Source organism: Coenobita brevimanus, chromosome 112, assembly GCF_032717465.1.
Source record: "Coenobita brevimanus isolate Jiangsu-jjx chromosome 112, ASM3271746v2, whole genome shotgun sequence".
Classification (NCBI taxonomy): Eukaryota; Metazoa; Arthropoda; class Malacostraca; order Decapoda; family Coenobitidae; genus Coenobita; species Coenobita brevimanus.
In genome coordinates this window covers 695,661-719,227 of record NC_137065.1, presented here as the reverse complement: position 1 = coordinate 719,227, position 23,567 = coordinate 695,661, and the positions used below count along the sequence as shown (strand labels likewise).

At 43.0% G+C, this 23,567-nt stretch overlaps 2 protein-coding genes across 2 annotated transcripts; one reads left to right on the top strand and one right to left on the bottom strand.

Moving 5' to 3' along the window:
* Positions 1 to 410: 410 nt before the first annotated feature.
* LOC145418011 (BOS complex subunit NCLN) lies at positions 411 to 9,369 on the bottom strand. The gene is made up of 12 exons (XM_080286548.1): positions 9,204 to 9,369; positions 6,509 to 6,699; positions 6,024 to 6,168; positions 4,982 to 5,076; positions 4,254 to 4,337; positions 3,618 to 3,770; positions 2,862 to 3,026; positions 2,552 to 2,695; positions 1,963 to 2,112; positions 1,607 to 1,728; positions 847 to 1,024; positions 411 to 487 (listed from the first exon to the last, which is right to left on the bottom strand). The coding sequence occupies exons 1-12, from the start codon at positions 9,367 to 9,369 to the stop codon at positions 422 to 424; spliced, it is 1,659 nt and encodes a 552-aa protein (XP_080142674.1). The 3' UTR covers positions 411 to 421.
* A 3,928-nt stretch (positions 9,370 to 13,297) lies between these two features.
* Positions 13,298 to 21,070, top strand: LOC145418035 (hydroxyproline dehydrogenase-like). Its single transcript, XM_080286569.1, has 9 exons — positions 13,298 to 13,499; positions 13,833 to 13,972; positions 15,628 to 15,818; positions 17,068 to 17,200; positions 18,130 to 18,337; positions 19,044 to 19,201; positions 19,468 to 19,649; positions 20,057 to 20,250; positions 20,895 to 21,070. The coding sequence occupies exons 1-9, from the start codon at positions 13,298 to 13,300 to the stop codon at positions 21,068 to 21,070; spliced, it is 1,584 nt and encodes a 527-aa protein (XP_080142695.1).
* The last annotated feature ends 2,497 nt before the right edge of the window (positions 21,071 to 23,567 follow it).

Sequence of the window (23,567 nt, the reverse complement as noted above, 5' to 3'; positions counted from 1 at the left end):
CTGAAACTGAGAAGTGGGATACGGACCTCCAAATTCTGACGACAATTTTTGAAGTACTTGACAAGGATGGAACGTATCTGGCCTTCCTAAATGGCTGCTTACTGGATTTTGAAGTATGGGATGCAGGCTGACTAAGTGTAATGACCACAAACGTTCCATAGATGACCATCAAATCTTAGGGTTCTGCAATCCACTTTGCAATTTGAGGATTAAACACATGAGATTTGTATACAATTTCAGGACATGAACACAGCGTGTCAGAAACACAACTTTGTATGGAGGTGCTCATTCATAATTAGTGGCGACAAGTACCATTTATCTAATAGTGGGAGTGCGGTAGATTCTGCAGTCTGCATCTGTACTTAACCAGCATGAAGGCTAGGATGACACCACAGCTGACTGAATGATGCATCCCACTGACCTAGTGTGCCTTTGACTTGTGTGGAGATGCCAGTTTGACCATAGTGGCATACAGCTTGGGGAAGTACTGTGGGAAAAAAACGAAGAGAGAGTTAAACTTAAGATTTTTAGTATAAGGACATCATCATTATCCATAACTCTTTTCTAACCAGTGGATAGGGTAAGGTACTGTCCAGAGAGCTACAAAATTTAAATAAATAATAGAAGGAGACTCTATTACACCATAAGAAAATAATCATAAATTAAAATATACAGTACATAACAAAATTCTTCACATATAATGCATGCATTGTTACCATCATAAAATTAAGTACTGTATGTATGTTAACACTTCTCATGCCATAAGTAATGCTAAAGACCACTGCAATAAATATTTTCATGATGATAATGTCATAAAAAGAAACATACAGTACTAATATACTATACCTGTAGGAAAGCATAGATGAGTGAGAGATAAGCAATGATGGCAAGAGTGAGTAGGAAGTCAAAGGCTGCTGGTTTGACAGCGTAGGCAGCCATGGTAGTGTGTGTGACATCATAAAACGCCCATTCAGGGTCACGCTTGTCTGCACGGAAGTAGGTTACACGTGCCTCACTTGAGTACCTGACAAAAAACATAGGTTGCTGGGTTAGGCTATGCTTGGTTAAGTTAGGATAGGTTAGGCAAATGTAAAACACAAATCACCAAGTTACTGCAAGCATTCAAGTGCCCATTCCGGGTCCAGTTTATCCACACAAAAGTATGTCACGCATGCCTCACTTGAATACTTGATGAAAAACACTCATCACTGGGTTACTGCAAACACTCATACCACCAAATCTGATCTGCAGTTCTGACTGGATGCACAGTGTATTTAATGGTATCAAGATGGTTAACCTTTTTAATCCAATTGTGGAATTCTATTTCCTCCCTCCAAACTCTAGACAATTTTTTATTCAATTCAGGAGAGACTTTTCAAACTATGGGGTGAAACAAAATGACTCCCATAAGTTGAACAAAATCATCTGATAGCAGGAACAATTACCCATGAGAATGCATCAACTTGTACTAAGGGTCACCTGACTGAAGTCTTGCAATTTGGACTATATCTTGAGTACTGATTAAGTCTGTAATATGTCACCAAATAACACTGTTAATAGTGTACCGTACTGGGTTTGTAATGGTATGTTGTAGTGATGCACATACCTTGAAATAATTTGGTGTAGGGTGGCTACAAAGGGATTGCTCTTTCCAGCCAAGAGCTGGGGTGAGCGGGGTTGTGACGTCACCAACTCCATCCATGACCCAACACTCTTCTCTGTGACAGCCTGGGACAGGAACAAGTAATCAGTACTGTTTTATACACACTTACACAACACATCATCATCATTATCCATACCTCCTTTCTTATCCCAGGGTTAGGTGAGGTAGGGTTTAAAAAACAAGAAAAAACTGACAGAGATACTAACCAAAGTCTGCCAAAGTGAATGAGCCACACTCCTATTCACTCACCAACACAATCACATTATCAAACTAGTGACAGAGGGGCGGTCCTCACTAACCAAGCCATCTTGAAGAATGTCATGGACAGAGGTATTGTAGATGTGTGTAAGTAGCGCTGCTGCAATGACAGCTGTGTTGCGAGTTAGTGCTGCAACATCAACACTCTCAGGGGTGTCCAGTACACTGCCTCGTTCACCCGTTCTTGGGCCCTGAAAACCATACATCATTATCATCCTAGCCCAATATTCAAGCTATCTAGGTCAGTACTTCATCATCATCATCATCATCATCTGTGTAGTGAGTTATACTCTTTATTCTAACTTGGCCTAAAACCAATATCCCTCCATCTTGAAAATTGAGCTATAACAAGATATTGCCACTAAAAGAACACCACATATGACAAATTGCTGTGGAAAGATTGTATACCAGTAGTATTGTCTTACGCTGTCACTGAACTACAGGATTTAACATGAAAAAGGACAAAATCTCTGTCATGTTTAGGTAACAGAACTAGACTGCTGCAGCATCCACACTCTAAGGGATGCCCAGTTCACCACCTTCACCACGTGTCCATGGGTGAATGCTGGAAAAATTACCCTAAATAACAATTATTTTCACCACATACAAAAATAATGGATGTCTACTAACCTGAAGTCTAGACAGTGTGAAGGCAGGAAGGCGCCTCATGCTATACTTTTCATGCTCCCAGGCCTGAGTATCTTCTTGCAGGTTAATCTTACGATGTACCATCTCCACATTGACACCCGCTGCTGCACCAGCCTCTTCTAGTGCCTGTCACATAAATCATCATCATCATCATCATCATCCTGACCTCTTTTTCTACCAAAGGATAGGATGAAGTACAGGTCAGAGAGCAATAAAAAACCTGACAGAAGAAGTAGCTAAAGTCTGTCCAATTAAATGTCCTATGGTACGGATATAAAACAAGTCTATTAACCTGGTAGAATCGGTGCCCAGGTGAGTTCTCCCGTGGTCGCTTTGACACGTGGAGTCTGAGGGAGTCACCAGAGCCGAGGGTGTCCAAACACAAGGTGAAGTGGGTCTCAGACAGCAGTGGGGAGTCAGACGCATCAAGGTGGTCCTCAAGGAACCTTTTGGAGCCCTGGGGGAATGGTAGCACAATGTTACAATTGATATTCTCTACAGCATAAACACATCCACTAACAGTTGGTCAATTTATAATTAGTGTGCAGTATACAGCTGCACACCCATTTTTATATGCAACGGCACATTTCCATCCCGATACAGCTGGTCACTTTACAGCTACTTAATACAGATGATGTTGCTGTTGTGGCCCCAGACTCATCTGTGCATGAACCCAATGAGACGCAGGATAAACCTGTCCTCCAATAGTCCACACCCTCTTCTGCAAGGGCAAGGAGGAAGATGTGAGATATTTGTATAACCTGGCAGCAGAGGTGCTGGTTATATCAGTGTCACCACATGAAAGCACTTCTCTTCAGCACCATTTTACACAGTACTAATCGTATCCAAAATTGATGAACCCTAAATAAATTAGTTTTTGAAGGAATTAAAAAAAAAAAAAAAAAAAAGTGCAGTCAATAGCTGCACTGCACCTAAATGTAAGCAAACTTGCCTACAGTGCAATACTGTTTAAGCATCCTCTATTATTAATCAGTAAATAAGCAACACAAAATGACAAAAATAAAATCTATTCAGCATAGCATCACACCTGATAGTTGATGTATCCACCAGCTGAGAGGAGGAAGGCCAGGTTGAGTCTGGGGTGAGTGCGAGGAGATGTATAGAGGCGAGACAACAGCCGTGCCAACTCCAGCAGCACCACCACACCAGAACCATTGCTGTCACCACCCCATGCCAGCTCCTGTCATACATCATCATTATCATTCCAACCATTTTTTTTCATCTAAGGATGGGGTAAGGCCAAGTTCTGAGAGAAAGATAATACTTCATAGGAGGATGACCAAACACAGCATATGCCTATTGCTGGACAGAACACACACTAACTTTTAAAACAAGGTAGACACAAGACTGGTGTATATTTTATTCATGTGACATGCTGATCAAAAACCCTATCACCTTATGACCAGTTAACACACAATCTGGGGTTCTCAAGCTTATCCTGGCATAAAACTGTTGTATCTCCATCTTAAATATTGAATTGTAGTAATAGATCAACATTAGAATATGATGCTGGTCACAAAGATGTGCTATGGACAAGAAGTAAAGGCAAAGCATTGACTTATTTTGCCACTGAGGTAAATGAAAAAAGCCACAATATGACAAAATTCTGGGCCAAGTTAAGGTGAGAGAACTCTAGCTTTTAGGAACAAGGGATCTCACTCACCGGAGAGGAGGCAAATGAGTCGTAGTGAGCAACAAGGGCAATGGTTGGCAACTGCTCCTCCACTCCATAGCCACTAAGCTTACCCTGCAAACAATAAGTCATGGTGGTATTCTCCCCTGAAAAGGAAGGTCCCTATTCCTTTTCTTATCAACTTATTTCTCCATATGACACAATAATATCTTCTGTGTTATGCATGCCAACTATGTTGATGTTAAAATAGTACAAATAACAAAGAAGAGAACATGTCATACAAAAATAAATCTGAAGGAAAAAGTATCAGAAAACCTCATAACCTCTCCATAATACATTGCTTTGAGTTGTACATTCACCAATTTAACCTAACCTTATATCTACCAGCAAATCTGGGAGTTACATTTGCTCAAAAAAGTGTCTCAAACCAGGTGACTGACAGATTCACAGTAAGTGCTGACATAAGAATTAGTCTGCTTAACCCTTGCTGAGCTGCAGACCTCAAATGAGGCGCAATGAGGGTCTGCATGGGCCAAGATGCAAGCCTCATATGAGGTACAATTTACATTGCTTATAAAATAGTGATTCTGGGGAAGTAAACTGCCTCAGAAAAAATCAGCCCAACAGGAGATAAAATGACCATCCAATCTGACTACACTAGGTCATTAAATATGGCAAAAATGCATTACAGGTATTTGTTAGGTAAAAACAAATGAACTATACGTATGAACTTCCTTTCCAATGCACACATATCTCACCTGGATGTTCGCAATGGTCATATCTGGGATGAGTTTGGACTGGCTCCCACCCACCACTATCTGGTACCCATCCGTTGATAGTGAGCTCACCAGTGCTGTAAAACATATTAATAGGTACGCTCCTCATGGGGCAACGTAGGATTGGATGATGGATGGGTGGATGGATGGAATTAATACTTACTCTATCAGATACTGATACTGATATTAACTAATACTGACTCTATTGGATACATTTATGTGAAGCTTCAGAATGTGATGAAAGATTTTGGCATATAAGATAGAGCCAGGATTGTGAGGGGACTGAATGATGAGTGAATGGAAGCCTGGCCCATTGGACTAGGCAAAATTGCGCTGTCTGAACGTTGCTACTCCTCACCCTGCCCTAGGATGGGAAAGGAAATATGGACGATGATGATGATGATTAATATTTACTTACAGTGAACACCAATATACTTGTTCATGCAGTACAAAAAGATATCACAGGATTTACTTGTAGTGGACACTAATATACATCTTACGGTAACACCATTCAAAAAGTGTCATCATCCACACTTTATTTCCTACCCAAGGTTACAGACGTAGGTCCAGAAAGCAAGAAAAATTCCGGTTCTGACAGGAGAAACTATCCAGAAGTCTACCCAATGGACTGGGCCACATTCTCATTCAATCACCATTTATGTCCCTGGAATCTTGACTCCACACCACAAGCATAAAATTCACTTATGCAATTTCATAACACTTATTAGTTATAGTCAATCCAGCAAGTATCATTTCAAGTATATATCATCATTACCATAGCTATAACCCAGACCTTTTTTCCTACTTAAGGAATGGTTGTTAAGCAGGATCCAAATGGAAAGAAAAAAAAAAACTGACAGAAGGAGAAATTAACCAAAATTCTTCTCAGTTAAATGGACTACACATTCATTCATTCACCATTCATCCTGCTTCCATCTCACAGGCTTATACATATATACACACTTATGTTCTTCATACCACCTTTCAGCTAGTCAATCCACTTGATACCATTTTACATACTAACCAGCAGCCGCAGACGAAGCAGTGTGTGTGTTTGTGGCGGCACGTACTGACTGGTATATTTCCAGCAACTCTGGGGTCTCATATGCCAAGTACACTGCCATTTGAGTGTCTCCCTCCAACATGGCTGCCTCAACATCCTGCACCAGCTGTATGGGTCAAAGCCAGGTCAGCAGGTAATAAAATACAGCCTACATTATCATCATCATCATCATCATCATCTCTGACACCTTGCTCCCTCCTGGGAATCCCTAGTCAGTGGACTGCCATGGCTGAACTGCCTCCAGGCTACCTGATAGTGCAGCATGATACCAAGATGCAACATTTACAGAGTGAGGCAACAGTTAAGGATGGTGAAATATGGTACAGGGTAAAGCAACTACTGTACTGTACTGTACTATATAAGGGAGAGTGAAGCCTCCTATCTGGCAGTGATAAGGGATATTGTGCAGACAGCAAATCACTCTTAGGCGTAATAAAGCGTCATACCTGTTGATGATGCACAGCGAGTGCGGTGAGGTTGGCAGGGATGAGAACGAGTAGTGCGGCGGCACCCTGACTCACCAGGCGGTGGTAGTGTGTGGGGGTGAGGTCCGCCAACCTCGCCACCACACACCGCCGACCCACCGCACCACCCTCTAAACTCCGAGCCTCTACGTTTACTAAGCTGCTGCGGCTGCCTGTGGGGTCAAGCCAGGGGTCATACAGTACTCTACACAACATTTACGGTATTATACTCTTTTTACACTAACTTGGCTTAATACTGCCATCTCTCCTTCTTGAATGCTTAGTTTAACGACAGATTAACGCTAGAGCATGATGTTAGTCACAAAGAAGTGCTATGATAAAGATGCAAAGCCACAGTACTGTCTTTTTCTGCCATTAGACTACAAAAATAAGCTACAAAAGGATGAAAATTTGGGCCAAGTTAAGGTAAACGAGTATTAAAAAAAAAAAAATTACATTAACAGACCTATGCAATAAACACAATGGATCAAGAACTTTCTTTTGGAAAAACTCCACTGGGTTTCCATCAGAAATGAGGAATCAGACTGGCTCCCACTTGAGAGTGGAGTTCCCCAAGGATCTGTGCTCGGACCCATCCTCTTCATCATATATATCACTGACTTGGTCTCAAATTTGGAATCTACAGCCAGCTTGTCTGCAGACAATGCAAAAATATACAGAGTCATCCAGTCAGATGAAGACATCAACGCAATGCAGAGAGATGCTGAGAGACTGGACAGGTGGAATGGCAAGTAGTTGTTGAACTTTAACAAAGGCACATGTAAGACAGTGTACACAGGACAGAAAAACCCAGAGGCCAACTATGAACTGGGTTGTATAACACTTGAAAAATCCACCTTAGAAAAAGATCTAAGAATCCTGATGGCATCGGACATGAAACCTTCATCACATATCACACAGGTACCAGCGAAAGCCAACAGTAGACTTGGCATCATCATAAATCTCATCGCTTTGAATAAGGAAGTCTTTGTACGGTACCACTTTACCACTTGCTGGTGCATCCTATTCTTGAGAGTGGTGAGTAATGCTGGTCGCCATATTTTGTGAAAGATATCCAGACACTGAAGACAGTGCAGTGGAGAGTGACAAAGCTGGCTCCAGGACTGGAGGGACTACCATATGAGGAAAGATGCGGGCAACTCGGACCTCAGACGTCAAGTGAAAGATGGAAGAAAGGGGCTATGATCGAAACATTCAAGCTTATCCACGGATACAAAGACATTCCTTTCTCTAAATTCTTTAGACTTGACACAAACCAGATGTGAGGACACTTCTTAAAACTCTCAAAGCTCGACCATTGGAGAACGACCCTAAAAGGCAACTGGTTTGCAAGAAGAGTAATTGATGATTGGAACTCACTGCACCCACAATAGCCACACTCAAGTCCCGTTACGACAAATACACTGGGCAACACATGTCTTAGAGGTGGGACCATACAAGAAGCTCACCTCTATTTCCCACTAGTTATTCATAGGTAAGCACTCATAGGTAACACTGATATCCTATGCTGGTATACGCCACCCTCTAAATTCCGAGCCTCTATCTTTACCAAGCCGCAGCGGTCGCTCAAGGAGTCAAGCTTGGGTCAAACAATACTCTACACACCACTTCTTAAAAAGCCTTACATTAACAACTATGTGATACTCATACTTTTATCCTTTGCATTTACTGTATCTAAAGACTTAAATTAATATCTATGGTATGTATTAATCCTACTTTTTGGGGATGTTGTACATTAATATCTATACAATAACCATGTCTGGTACTCTTCTGGAAGGCTTTACATTAATATCTATGCAATAATCATGCTTCTTTCTTTCTTTCTTTTTTTGACAAACTCAGGGAGAGCTCCAATTAACAAATGATAAATATTTTGACAGGGATTAAGTTTCAAAATTGAATAATTCACTTTACACCCAAAATTCATACATGAGATTCATGTTTTGTGACTAATTATTGAGCTTCTGTAGGCTAAGGTTATTTGATGGCTTCTATGTCATTTATGGGGGTCTGGCTGTTAGTACTGCATTATTCACGAATTCCACTTATTCCTACTGGCTTTTAATGAGAATATTAGAAGTTCACAGCATTTACCAAAACATCTATACAAACACTGGCAACATACCCTGTACACACAGCATGATAAAGGAAATAATTTGCTTTCTCAACCAAAGTTCTTGATAATCTGGGAATTTTTCCCCTGTATATAACCTACTAAAACAAAAACATAAGTATATTTCAATGTTTCATAACCCACAGGTCAAAATTTGATGTCACAAAGCATTAATAATAAATATAAACATGATAACTGTCTAACTCTATCATAACCCTCAGTGTTTATCTGTCTATAGGGTACACTGACAGATGCCTTATACCACAAGGGGTGGCCACAAACACATAAGCCTCACCGTCGCTCTATCAGCTGCCCTACCTCTAACTCACACGTCAAAATTCAAAATGAAGTCACAAGTCATTGACATAAAAACATTAAAACGATCTCACCGTACCGAAAGTCTCACTAAAAGTCAAATTTTAAAATGAGGTCACGAGGCACTGACAAGCACACTTTCCAACTTAGCTCTTCCAGCCTGAACGACTGAAGGTTCTTTAGACTGATACATTGGTAATTTTCACAGGGTTGAAGGCAGACATTTACCGTGAGCCACGCCATGGAGATCATATTGCTGTAGACGATATACGGTGAACTCTGCCGCAGCGTCCACCGGCACTGGTGACAGCATGATCAGCAAGGGCAGTGCCACCACCAAGTAATAGGGTACACTGCTCCTCAACACCTCCACCAGCTCCTGATCTGACCACATCTTGCTTATTTACTCGTGAATTATCCCAGAAATTTACACTCAGGCCAAATTCCAAACGATAATAAGGGAGATATAAACGTCCGGCTCCTGGCACTGACGCTCCAGTCACAGAGCAGACGAAACTATAGACGACTTGAATGTTATGAGTTAACAAAAACAAATGAGCATCGTAAACTATACACAGTTTAGTTTACGATAATATCAATACTACTGATACCTTTTGAAAACTACTGAATCTTATGTTATTTATACAGAGGAATGAAAGCTTACTTTCTTATCAGCTGTATAACACCGGATGGACTAATTCCTGTGGTTCACCAAAGTACAAGAGAATATTAATCTTTAGCAGCAGGCTGATACTATTATGAGAGCTATCAAAAGAAATATGAGTGAAAGGATATGAGATGGAGTAAGGGCAGCCTGATGGTGGTGGATACTATATCGAGGCTACCCCTTCCGCGATTAGATAGATAAAACTAACTTCACTGTGCATGCTGTAAAGATTTATTTTTTTTAAAGAATCTCCCAATTTAGCTGTGCTGTAACCTACAGTCCTAGAGCTTTCAGTCCAAGAGTAAGACAGATATCATTCTATAACTCGAGAGAGAGAGAGAGAGAGAGAGAGAGAGAGATGTCTTCTTTTCTATGAGCTAACAACCATGAAAAGAAAAATCGTGAAGCAAGTATTAGTGGAAGGTGAGGGAAGGAGGAGGAGGTTAGTGGTAGGGCAGGGGAGGAAGGGGAAGAGGAGTGAAGGGAAGGATAAGGGAAAGAGAATAAAAAAAGGAAGAAAGGATGAAGAGGGCAAGATGAGAGGAGGAAAGAAGAGAGGAGAAGGGACGAGGGAGGGGAAACTAGGAGAAAAGGAGGGGATGAGAGGAAACGAAGGGAGAAGAAAGGGATGGAAGGATACCAAGGGAGAAGGAGGGAGTGAGAAGGAACAAAGGGGAAAGAAGGAGGGAGTGAGAGGAAAGAATGATGGGTGATATTGTCAGCTGTTTGTACATCATTTTTGTCCCGTGCATACACGTGACCCTCCGCACACACACACACACACACACACACACACACCTATTATTTTGGGTATCTATCTATCTATCTATCTATCTATCTGCCTATTTAATATTCATAGCTAGTCTCCCTAATCCTGGAAGTCTTACGCCATTAAGCTGCCCCGTCTCCAGTTCACCTCCCCATAACTCGTATACCTCTCCACCCCATCCCTACATCTCATCCTTGGTCTCCCACTTCCCCTTCTCCTATCCATGTCACTCACACTCTCCTAGTCAGTCTCTCATTCTCCATTTCACGTGGGTAGCCATTTAAAACCACCGACTCATGGATACTTATACAAGGTTAATTCATATTGTCACATTTTTGGGGTGCGATATTAACCAGCTTGTTTATTACTAGTTACAGGAACAAAATAGCTGTGTGTGTGTGTGTGTGTGTGTGTGTGTGTGTACTCGTGCTTGTGTGTGTGTGTGTGTGTGTGTGTGTGTGTGTGTGTGTGCGTGCTTGTGCTTGTGTGTGTGTGTGTGTGTGTGTGTGTGTGTGTGTGTGGAGAGATCAGTATTTGTTTACCTGTGAGAGAAAAGAGTTGAGGAACTGCGCGTTAGGTAGGTAGGTAGGTAGAGAGAGAGAGAGAGAGATTGTAACGTAAATACGATTATATAAGGTTTAATTTCTTTATTCTTCCTCTCTCTTGCCTATATTTTTCGATACAAGGTTTCTCTTGACCCGGCCCACTTAGTCAGTCACGCACTAAGGATTTTCGGACTCCCATACACTTCATCGATTTCCTTCTCTCTTTTCTACCTCTATGCTTGTCTTACCATATATCTCTTTAGGAGTCTCTCTCTCTCTCTCTCTCTCTCTCTCTCTCTCTCTCTCTCTCTCTCTCTCTCTCTCTCTCTCTCTCTCTCTCTCTCTCTCTCTCTCTCTCTCAAAAGGTGTGGGTAGTCACAGCATGAATCTCATTAGCCCCGTTCATGCACACTCACACACCCACGTACAGACACACGTAAAGTATGCTGTACATACATACATACATACATACATACATGTGTAAATGCACATACACACGCACAAGTACATGCTCGTACGTACATGCATACATACCTACCAACATACATACATACATACATACATATATGCATGCACACACATACATAAATACGGACATACAGACAGACTCTCTCTCTCTCTCTCTCTCTCTCTCTCTCTCTCTCTCTTGACCACTAGAATATAATGCTATGCTCTTTTCACCTTAACTTGGCCCTGGGTTTCGTCCTTTTGCAGCTTACTTCACGTAGCTCAGTTGCAGAAAGACAATACTACGGCTCTACATCCCTCTCATTGCACTTCTTCGTGACCAGCATCATATTCTAATGATGATTTCTTGTTCCAGCTCAGCATTCAAGATGGAGAGATGATAATTTTAGGCCAGTTTAAAGTGAAAAGAGTATGGTTACTGTGTTAGTGGGAACTGATTCTGTGATGTAGCTAACACTGTGTGTGTGTGTGTGTGTGTGTGTGTGTGTGTGTGTGTGTGTGTGTGTGTGTGTGTGTGTGCGTGTGTGTGTGTGTGTCTGCCTGTCTCTCTGTCTGTGTGTCTGTCTGTGTCTGTGTGAGTATGGGTATGTGTATATATGTATATGTGTGTATGTGTGTATATGTAAATGTGTGTATGTGTGTGGGGGCTGTATGTGTGTGTGTGTGTGTGTGTGTGTGTGTGTGTGTACGTATGTGTGTGTGTGTGTGTGTGTGTGTGTGTGTGTGTGTGTGTGTGTGTGTGTGTGTGTGTGTGTGTACGCCCTTAATAGATGTAGCCAAACCGTAGCATTTGGGAAGGTGGTCACTTGGCCTTCAGTAACATCCAACACTTGTTTTGTGTGTGCTATCCTCACACAGCAAACACAGGCCGGCACGTGAGGTAGTCAAAAGTTCGCTTCCACTTCCACTGCGTCTGTTTAATCTATCTATCTATCTATTTATTGCCAGACGCCTTAATCCCATAAAGGGTGGCCACAAACAAATCGCCTCCATGTCACCCTGTCCCCCGCCATTTCACTGCCCTGCTCCCAGCTCACACTCCCCTCTCTCACTTACCTCTCCACTCCATCCCTCCATCTGCTTAACACTTGGGTAATTGACTTCATATATCCTGCAGTTGCTGTCAGCAATACGTGATACGGTAATGTGTGCTGGATAATACTAAATATTCATCTAACCTCACCAGGGTCGCCTTCCATACCCCTCAACCCCCCTCCTGGCTAACCCCCTCACCTTGTTACCCTTCCACTTGTGTAGCCCCACCTGTGGCGAGGGTAGAGACACGCACTAGAGCCAGGGATGACAAAATAGTCATAGAAACGTGACTTTTAAAGACAGAGATAGTAGTGTGAGAAAATATCCGTCTGTTCGTGGGTGGCCAGGCGGGAAATACTGGGATAAAAGCCAGGGCGATGCATATAAAACCCACGAACAGAAAGTGTTGTGGTGTGGGTACGGCCTGGAAGAGCGGGAAACGTAAGGATAGGGACGAGTGAGCAAGAGAGAGAGAGAGAGAGAAACACCGAACAGACAGAGAGAAGCATGGACTAACAACGGACGCAATATTATTTTCAGGCCTTACTACGAAAATAAAGAAACCTGCTGGTGCTGTGGTAGGGCGCCGTCCAGTATAGCGTATACATTATACTACATCTACTATTCACTAAAGGGCGTGAGGCTACACCCACGAATTGATTACCAGTGACTGTATGTAACTGTATTTGCTGGAGAAGGTGTGTAGCAAGACCCACCACCTTCTTTTGTTGTATGTGCACTCTGCATACCTTAACAACAATAAATAGTTCTATCAATCAATCCAGTGGATCAAAAAATAGCCATGTTGGGCGGGAAAATCAAGCAAGTAAGTCAAGCGATGCGCGCACAGAATTTCGTCCGTCCTTTGTGTTCGTTATCTTCTTCTGTTCTGAATTCCACCCACCACGCCCGTGCCCAGAACACGCCCTTGCTTCTCTGTGTTCCCGCCCACACGACCACAGCATCACCCCTCCCCCGCCCAGCGTTCGCCCATATTAGTGCCACTGCGGAGGATGCTGCAACTAAGAATCGGGCTGAAGGTGAGTTTCAGGGAATGAACTGCATACTCTGTTCATTAGGTCTGATGCTTAACGTCACATTCAGTAATTTTGTTTCTATATCCCAAGTATTGTAGATGAGGTCTTTACTTGGCTTCACTCACAACAGGAGGGTTGGAAATGCTGTGTCCCTGTGTAGAAAAGCATAAACGAAAATCAGATCAAATATGGCACTTTTTCATTGTATCATTGAAACTAATTAATTTTTTAACCATACGTGTGGTTAGTATTTTACCAGCAATTGAGAGTAGAAGTGTAATTTGAGAATATGGCTGGTAATTTGTCCTGAAGCATAAGACTCATGTTCTTGTGCAGAAGTGAACGTCGCCAGTCGTAATCTGGACTTTGAAGATGCCACCTGGGTATTTCGGCACAAGAGTACACGGGAGCTGTTGAGAGGCCTCCTGGTACTGAATGCCTGTGCCATTGATCCCCTAGTCAACCACAGCTATACGGTAAGTAGATGATTTAGCACGATGAATGAAAATGTAGGGTAGGAGAGGGACACTGGTTAGAAATGAATTCTTTATTACCTGCGGCGATAGCCAGCAGGTCAGTGAGTGGCCAGCGTTCTTCTTCTTCTTCTTCTCTTCTTCTTCTTTTGCTTCTGCTTCTAGCGAATTTGTTAAAAGGAGGCCTTTGGAAACATAAAAGTGGTATCATGTATTGTAATTTGACATGGAGAATCCAAATCTGCCCTCAACTGACACCTGTGGTGGCGCCATGTAGCAGCAACGGCATTCTGTTAAGGCACCGCCAGAATCTGGGTTGTGGATCTCACTGTTACGGCTGATTACTTTATACAGCAAACTGTTTGAAACAAGAGCCTCGCCGCAGGTCTCAGAGCATTTCTACTCTTGTTTTCTCTAACGTTTCGGGCTACACAGAACCCATATCCAGAGAATATGAACAAGAATTGATACATCGGAGACATTTATACCCATGGAAGGAAAGTTTATATTGTCTCTTTACATACCTCCACCACATGCTCTTATCAGTTCATCTCCATTGCCCTTACTCTTGACTTGTGTCCTTCCAACGAAGTCCAGGCTTCGATTCCATACGTTAGAGTCGTGCAGTAATTTCTTCACTTCCATGTTCATTTCACTGAGTCTCTACACTGCCCTCAAAGTGAAAGGATAAAATTCGTATAAAAGCCGTTTGTCGATCTATAGTCAGACGCCTCAGTCCCGTAAGAAATTATCACAGACGAATCGCATCCATATCACCCTGCTCTCCTCCATCAGATTTCCTCCTCTCCAGCCCACTCACCCTTTCCCAACCCATTCCTCCATCTTCATTCTCGGTTCCCCCCCTCCCCCTATTCCATCTACCCCACTCACTCTCCTAGTCAGTCTCTCATTCTCCTTCCATGCTATCTACGAACGATTTTATTCAACTTAGCAAGGATTTATGTAAATACTTATGCTATTGGGCCATTATATATCTATCTACGTCTCTCTCTCTCTCTCTCTCTCTATATATATATATATATATATATATATATATATATATATATATATATATATATATATATATTCGTGGTGTTTGACGCCAGTGATTTGCTTGAACTCAGGAGAAACTGGAATAGGGCTGGTTAGATACAGTCTACATCAAGTTTTTCACTACGAGAGGTTGGCCTTTAACACACACACACACACACACACACACACACACACACACACACACACACGCACAGAGAGAGAGAGAGAGAGAGAGAGAGAGAGAGAGAGAGAGAGAGAGAGAGTGGCTGCATAATATCGTCTCGTGGTAACAGGGGAGAATCAAAGGACTGTCATCGTGGTGAAAGAGTTACAGATAAGACGGGAAGCAGTCAGCTGTTGGGTGTTAGCGAGCTGTGTGTCTGTCTGTCTGTATGTTTATCTCCCCCCTGATTTTGTTGTCTGGGTAATACCGGTTTATACTCTCTCTCTCTCTCTCTCTCTCTCTCTCTCTCTCTCTCTCTCTCTCTCTCTAAACACACACATAGATAGATAGACAGATAAGATAGAATGTCACCTCATTTCTTTTTCTATGTGTACTCTTATCTGTTCATTCATCTGTCTATCGCTCAGTCTATTTATATATCAGTTTATCTATCTGTCTCCAGTTACTAAGGCTCGGGCAACGCATTTTGGGCACCCGTCTCCTGGGGTATGCCGTAGCACCGTTCTATAACCAATTTGTGGCAGGGGACAGCGAGGAGGAGCTGGGCAGGGTGAGCAGGGGCCTGGCAGAGCTGGGGGTCAGGCTGATGGTGGCCCCTATGTTGGAGACTGACGTGGGAGAGGGACATGACCTGTGAGTATTGGTTTGTTTTGTTTTCTCCTTGTTGATGGCCCTATGTGAATGAGGTTGGGTGGAGAGGGAGGGGGAGACCGAGGATGAGATGAAGGGATGGAGAGGAGAGGTATATGAGGGAGGGGGGTATGAGCTGGGAGCAAAGCAGTGAAGTGGCATTGGACAGGGCGACATGGAGGCGATCTGTCTGTGGCCACCCCTTACGGGATGAAGGTGTCTGACTATAGATAGACAGACAGATAGACAGATGGTGTCCGTGTGTTGGAGACGGACATGGCAGAGGGACGTGATGTGTGGGTACTCTTTATGGCAGAGGGACATGATGTGTGGGTACTCTTTATGGCAGAGGGACATGATGTGTGGGTACTCTTTATGGCAGAGGGACATGATGTGTGGGTACTCTTTATGGGATAAGGACGTGATGTGTGGGTACTCTTTATGGCAGAGGGACATGATGTGCGAGTATCGCTTTGTTTTATTGCCTTATCCCTTCTTGTTGACATTATAGCCATGAACCACAGTGTCGTTAAGCGTAAGGGCAGTGTGAGGAGATGCAACCCCTCGACAACCAGGGCACATTTTTAATTTTGTTCAGTCTGTCACCAATCGACCTTATTCAAGTCAGGAAGAGCCTTTGTTAGTTGTTGCTTAACCCCGATCTGTCTGGCCGAGCAGGTCCATCAACCACAGGTAACTGGTTCTGTGGGGCAGTCCTACAGGTACAATATAGTACATAAAACCATGTAGTGATCCGGTTCCCCGTTGCGGTGGACAGAGCCTCACCAGGGTGGGACCCGGGTCCTTCCCCACGGCTAGATAAAGGAAATTATGAGCAGGTTTGGCTCTCTGATAGACACGACAGCTGCATAGCTCCACCCAGGGTGCACAGTGTCACCACGTGTAGGCTCCATCCAGGGTGCACAGTGTCACCACGTGTAGGCTCCATCCAGGGTGCACAGTGTCACCACGTGTAGGCTCCACCCAGGGTGCACAGTGTCACCACGTGTAGGCTCCCAGTCAGTGCCAGCCTTTGTGAGTAGATGGGGTTAATGGCAGCTCTATCTAAACTCTTCAAATAAAAAAAATGGAAACTAAATTAAACCGTGTGGAGATTAGGAGAAGTAAATGAAAAGAATCCATGGCTGATTAGTTAATGTAAGAACAAAGTATGAACATTTAAGCGATGGTTATGATTATGGTGGTGATGATGCTGATGCTGATTATGATGATGTGTAAATCGGTCCTGCAGGGAGGAGCTTTACTCGTGGAACCTTCAGAAGACAGTGAACTTAGTGGAGCAGAGCAGACGACAGAGTGTGCTGGGGAGCGCCAGACCCATATGCCAGACCAAACTGACAGCACACCTCACCGCAGATATTCTGGTGAGAAAAAAAGATTGTGAGGGTGGGAGACTGCTTGTGAGGGTGGAAGACTGTAGGGATGAGAGACTATGTGGGTGGGAGACTGCTTGTGTGGGTAGAAGAGTGTTTGTGGGTGGGAGACTGTGGGGGTGAGAGACTATGTGGGTGGAAGACTGCTTGTGACGGTGGAAGACTGTAGGGGTGAGACTGTGCGTGTAGAAGAGTGCTTGTGTGGGTGGAAGACTGCTTGTGTGGGTGGGAGACTATGGGGATGAGAGACTGTAGAGGTGGGAGACAGCTTGTGTGAGTGGGAGACTGCCTGTAGGGGTGAGGGACTGTGTGTGGGTATTTGTGTTGGTGTGGGTGTGTGGAGGGGTGGGAGGATAAGGTTGCAGGGGTATCTGTGTGGTTCTGATAGTTGTTATTGGTGTGGGAGAGTTGGGGAGATGAGGAGGGCATGGCTGAGTGGGTAATGGTGGTTGTCTTAAAGGATGGGAAATGTGGGGGTTGAGGACTATTGCTGTCAGTACTATGTGTGTATTGATTGATATAAAAGAGGATCTTAGTGTGGGGGAAGTGTAGGGAAGGGTGTATGTGAGGGGGAGGGTGTGTGTGTTGTGTGGTGCAGCAGAGTGAACGGTAAAGCGTGTCGGTGCAGCTAGAGCAACAATTAAATCAGAGTAACTGCATGCCCACCTTGCAGCAAATGCACTGGTGAGAGAGAAAGAGAGAGAGAGAGAGAGAGAGAGAGAGAGAGAGAGAGAGAGGATCAACGCCATGTATTGCTATTCTACTATTGTGTATCCCTACCTCACGTCATCTTTGCCTAAAAAAAAGAAAAAAAGTCTGGATGATATTGATGATGGCAGTGGTGACGACGACGACGATGGTGACGATGATGACGACGATGATAATGATGATGATGATGATGATTTGCATTCCCCCCTCAGGCCAATATATCCGAAGCCTACCTGTCCCTGGATCGTGAAGGCCGCGTGGACGCCGTGAGGGCGGTGGCAGACCTCCTGGAGAAGGCCGGGAGGGAGGAGGGTCACTGGAAGACATCCTTTTCCCCTCTCCAGGCCCTCCACCCCCTCCCCCTCTCCCTCCAAGATGCTAAGGACCTTCTGGACTGTCTTCCTCGTCTCCATAAAATAGGTGAGATCAGTGGAACGTTTATTTATTCATTTATTTACTTATTTATTTATTCCTGCTTCCACCCCCACCCTCTTTCCCTCCTCGCCTAGAGATAAGTTCTATATTTTACTCCTGTTAATGCTGGATGATATTAATTAGTTCTATCTGTCTTATATATATGTATGTTTGTCTATCAGTTTATCTATCTGTAGCGTCCATTATCCCATCAAGAATATAAGGATCCGGAGTTATGCTATTTGGTCTTGACATTTAAAGCAAGAGTGACCAGTTAATCTACCTTGAGCAGTGTTATGGGAGCAGTAAACACCCGACTGGAGCACCTTAACCCACTAGACTACACGCATCGACCAAAGAACTGAACTCTGACTCTTCCAATGCCAGGCTCAAAGTGCAAACCAATGCATCACCAAGTCCCGCATGTGAACGATGCAGGAGTGGCATTCATTGCACTGTCCTTCGCCTATTAGCTTATAGTCGCAAGGCTTAAGGGCTCAAACACTCCCCTTCCCCCCCAAAAAAAAAATAATAATAATAATCCTGTTGGTAAATGAAAAAAGTTCTTAAAAAATGGGAATAATACTGAAAAAAAATGTTTGAGTGCAATATGAAAAATAAATCGATAAGAAAGGAGTACTACGAACACGTCTGTACCAGGAAGAGTAAGGCTGTGTGTGTGTTAAGTGTGTGCGTTTCTGTGTGCGTGCAGGTAGTGCGTGTGTGCGTGAGGATGTGGTGCTGGCGGTGGACGCAGAATACACGTACACCAACCCCGCCATCAACCTTCTTACCCTGGCCATGATGCGGGTGTTCAATAGGGCGCATACCCCGCCACTCATATGGAACACCTACCAGGGCTACCTCAAGGTGGGAGGGGGTCTGCCACTGTTGTAGTAGTAGCAGCAGCAGTAGTAGTAGTAGTAGCAGTAGTAGTAGTAGTAGCAGTAGTACAGTTGTAGTTGTAATAGTAGCAGTAGTAGTAGTAGCAGTAGTAATACGGTAGTAGTAGATAAAGAAATGAATCAAAGATATAGTAGCAGTAGTGATAGTAGTAGCAGTAGTAGCAGTAGTAGTAGCAGTAGCCCCTCCACTCCTTTCATCCATCATTTTCCTCATTCACCTTTCTCATCCAGGCTGGCGTTGAAAATCTACGTGGGGACATTGACATAGTGGCCAGGCTGGGAGCTGAGGTGGGTTTCGGTGCTAAGATAGTTCGTGGCGCCTACCTTGAGCGGGAAAGGGCTCGATCTACGGAACTACAATATCCAGACCCCGTTAATGACACCTACGAGGACACCTGTACCTCTTACAACAGGTGAGAAATGGAAAATTATTTAGGATATTTTTTCTCCCTTGCTTGTACGACAGTTAATTGGCTCAGGGAGGATCGCTCATAGTACGCTGTTCTGATGTCCTGATTGGCTTAGTTATTATTATTATTATTATTGTCACCGAGAATGAGATGGAGGGATGGAGCAGAGAGGTAGAAGAGAGAGGGGGGTGTTCAGTAAGTTGGCAGGAGGGCAGCGAAATGGCAGGAGACAGGGCGGTATGAAGACGATTTGTTTGTGGCCATCCCTTACGGAATTTGGGCGTCTCGGTATAAATAAACAGAAAGATTATTATTTGTAGAGGTAGTACTTTGAGATGAAGTAGTAGTAGTAGTAGTAGTACTGAGTTGCAATAATAGTAGTAGTAGCAGTTATCATTCTTCTGTCACAGGATGGTAGACGAAATGATGGGCGAGATTGCAAAGGCGAAGAGGAGTCGACGTCAGATGATCGTAGCCACCCACAACGAAGCCTCCATGTTGCATGCAGTGGCAACTCTCAACAGGCTTGGTATTGACCCTACCGGAGGCGATGTGGTGTTTGGCAATGTGTACGGCATGGCGGATAACATTACTATTCCTCTAGGTTAGTGTAGAGCTATTATTATTATTATTATTATTGTTATTATCATCATCATCATCATTATCACCATCTAAACCATCATCATTTTATCCTTCCATTGTGACATCATCATCATCATCATCATCATCATCATCATCTTTACAAATTTCTTTAAGACATTTAGTTATCCCTTAGCTAAAATATATATATATATATATATATATATATATATATATATATATATATATATATATATATATATATATATATATATATATTCTTTTTGAGACAGTTTCTTGAGTTGAAGAATCCCTCCACAATATATAATCCTTGAGTCTTCTTTTGCATGGTTGAAATTACAATCCCGACCACATACCTTCCATCGTACCTACTTGTCTGTCTACCTACCTGCTTGTCTGCCTACCTACCTGCCTACCTGCCTTCTTACCTACCTACCTACCAGCCTGCCTGCGTACGTACCTGCCTGCCTGCCTTCATACCTACCTACCTGCCTGCCTACTTACTCATTTACTTACCTGCCCACGACTGCCGCGGGCTTGTTGGTATATACAAGTCAGTGGTAGTGTTGGTGAGGCTCTCCCCTATCCACTTGTTTACGTACCCACCTATCTCTCTGCCTACTTACTCACCTACTTACGTCCCCACAGCTGCTGCGGGGCTGTTAGTATACAAGTCAGTGCCGTGTGGTAGTGTGGGTGAGGTGCTGCCCTACTTGAGCCGGCGTGCAGCTGAGAACAGGGCTGTGTTGAGGAGCACCAGAAGGGAGAGGCACCTGCTGAAGAGGGAGCTGAAGGCACGATTCTCCCTATTCACACCACGCTGACAACACTGCCAACATTACCAACACTAGCTTTATTTCCAGTGACAACATTACCAACACCATTTTTTTTAACACTGGAATTATATATTGTTAGGGAGAGCAAGAGGGAGAGGCATTTGCTGGAAAGGGGGGGAAGGGCACATATATCACTATTTACATCGCGCTGACAACATTACCATCATTACCAACACTTGTTTTATTACCAGTGACAACATTACCAGCGCTATATTGTTTTTACTCTCACTTGGTTAGATTCTCGTCATTTTGCAGCTTATTTCACGTAGCTCAGTGGCAGAATAAGAAAATACTGCAACCCAACCTCGTTCCATAGCACCTCTTCGTGACTAGCACCATATTCTTGTGTTAACCTCTTACAGTGAACAGGGTGAAATGTAAAGGGAGTTGTCAACACGACTCCATCCGTTCAAATCTCACTGCCAACACTGTGACACCACTTTCATATCAGTTTGGTGGAAGTTATCACCGTCTGCAGCTTAGCGTGTAGGACATTGCCGTTGTATTGAAGGGATTACTGCAGACTTTGTTTCCCATTCTCGTCGGCTATGGAAGCTCCCTAACACTTCTTAGTTGATTTATTTTTGGATATGGGTAGCTAATGTCCTTTTGTACGTTATTCATGCAGAATATGTCGATACTGGAAGAATTTATATTGAGGACAGTAAAGTGTAATAAGCAAAATACATTAGTTAGGAACAGGGGAGCACCCGGTGTCAGGAACTTCCTCAGCTGACAAGAATACCGGCCTTATCTCACCCTTCCAGTGCAAAACCTGTCTCCTAAACCGAATATAATATTTAAAATAGATTGACAAAAACAAAGAAAGAAAAGAAAAATAAATCATTGTTGTGAAGGGGTTATTCGTGACTGTGATTGTGCAGCGCCTAAGTTTTGTAGTGGTGATTGTTGATATTGTTTTTGGATTATCAATAAAAGAGATATATCCTTTTTATAATCAATTTACCTGTTTATCTATTGTCAGACGCCTTTGGCCAAAAACGAACCCCCTCCATGTCGCCCTGTCCCCTGCCATTTCACTGCCCTCCCCCCAGCTTACAATCCCCCTCTGTCATATGTATCTCTCTTGAACAATACAGTACAATGGGAAATCAAATTCCAATCATCATAAAGTATCCGTAGTTACCTTTATATAGGGTACTAATTTTGTCATATATATATATTCTCCTCGGTATTAATTGCCTTACCCATATTAATTTCGTTCTGTCTATATTGTTTTGTATGTGTATATTTTATGTTCATTTACTTTTTGCATCACCCACATTTACATTGTCCTACCCTTGTATGACCTCTCTGTGTATCGAATTACCTTGCATGACCTTCCCTTGTAAAGTACAAGTTGGGGCAGATGCCATAAGACGCTTAACATTGGTGCTCAGCTACAAGACTTAGGCCTTTGAGTCTGTGGCGGGTTATTAACTCAGTATTCTAGGGAGGGATTCTCAGACATATTCAAGATTGATTTGCTGCTGTAACTTGGATTTCTTCAAGCAGGAAGAGCTAGAGACGTGGAAGATTCTGAATGTTCCTTCCCGTCTCCTCTCATCAGAAAATAGTCATAGCCTATGATCCTTTTTCCTTCCGTTCCTAAGATTTGCTTTTTTTTTTTTTTTTTAAGGATTAATGATCACACTTCTTTCCTTGTTCTTCCTGCGAAATCAAGTAGTTAATGTGACGGGAAATCGATCGTAGCCTACTGTACATTTCTTTGAGTCCCCCCCTCCCTAGTGCAAGGACATCGGATCATCCGGGTTACCGTTAGCTACCATATTTGTCTTCCAGCCCACAAAGGGTAGTAAAACACCTAAGGCTCTGCTGTCCGCACCTACTGTAGATTCGAATGTGCAAACGGGCTATCAGCTCCGTATCTACGCTTCGAGTATGCAACCAATTTTCATATTTGGTACCTTTATAAATGCACCCTCACAAATATAGTAAATTTGGCAATGATTATTTACTTGGAACAAATAATTTTAATATGTGAAATTTTGTTTTGAAATAATATATCATTCTTGAATTTATTTTATATGTAAACACATACTCCTAACACTTCTTTTTTCAGGCTTTATAACAACACTAACACTGATGGCAAATACTAGATTATAGTGGTAAATTATTAATCAGCCAGCCAAAATTACTCATCCACAATATATATATCTTTCGGCACAATTGGATAAATCATGGACTTAATAACGATGCCAAGAGGAAGCCAAAGCCATTCAGCCGAACGAGGCTAACGTCAACATTGGTCTGCAAGGTATGGAGTTCTTATCGTTTTGTCTATTCTTATGTTACCTCAGAGAGTGTCCGTGAACGACACGTTAAAGTAGTAGTAATTTTGTATCTTTGCGTGTCTTAGTTTACACTGATAACCTCATATTTAATGGATAACGCAAAAGATCTTTCCGGGTACCCTATGTGCATGCTTGCAAAATGGGGCCTGCATTTGTTTTGGTGTTAGTAG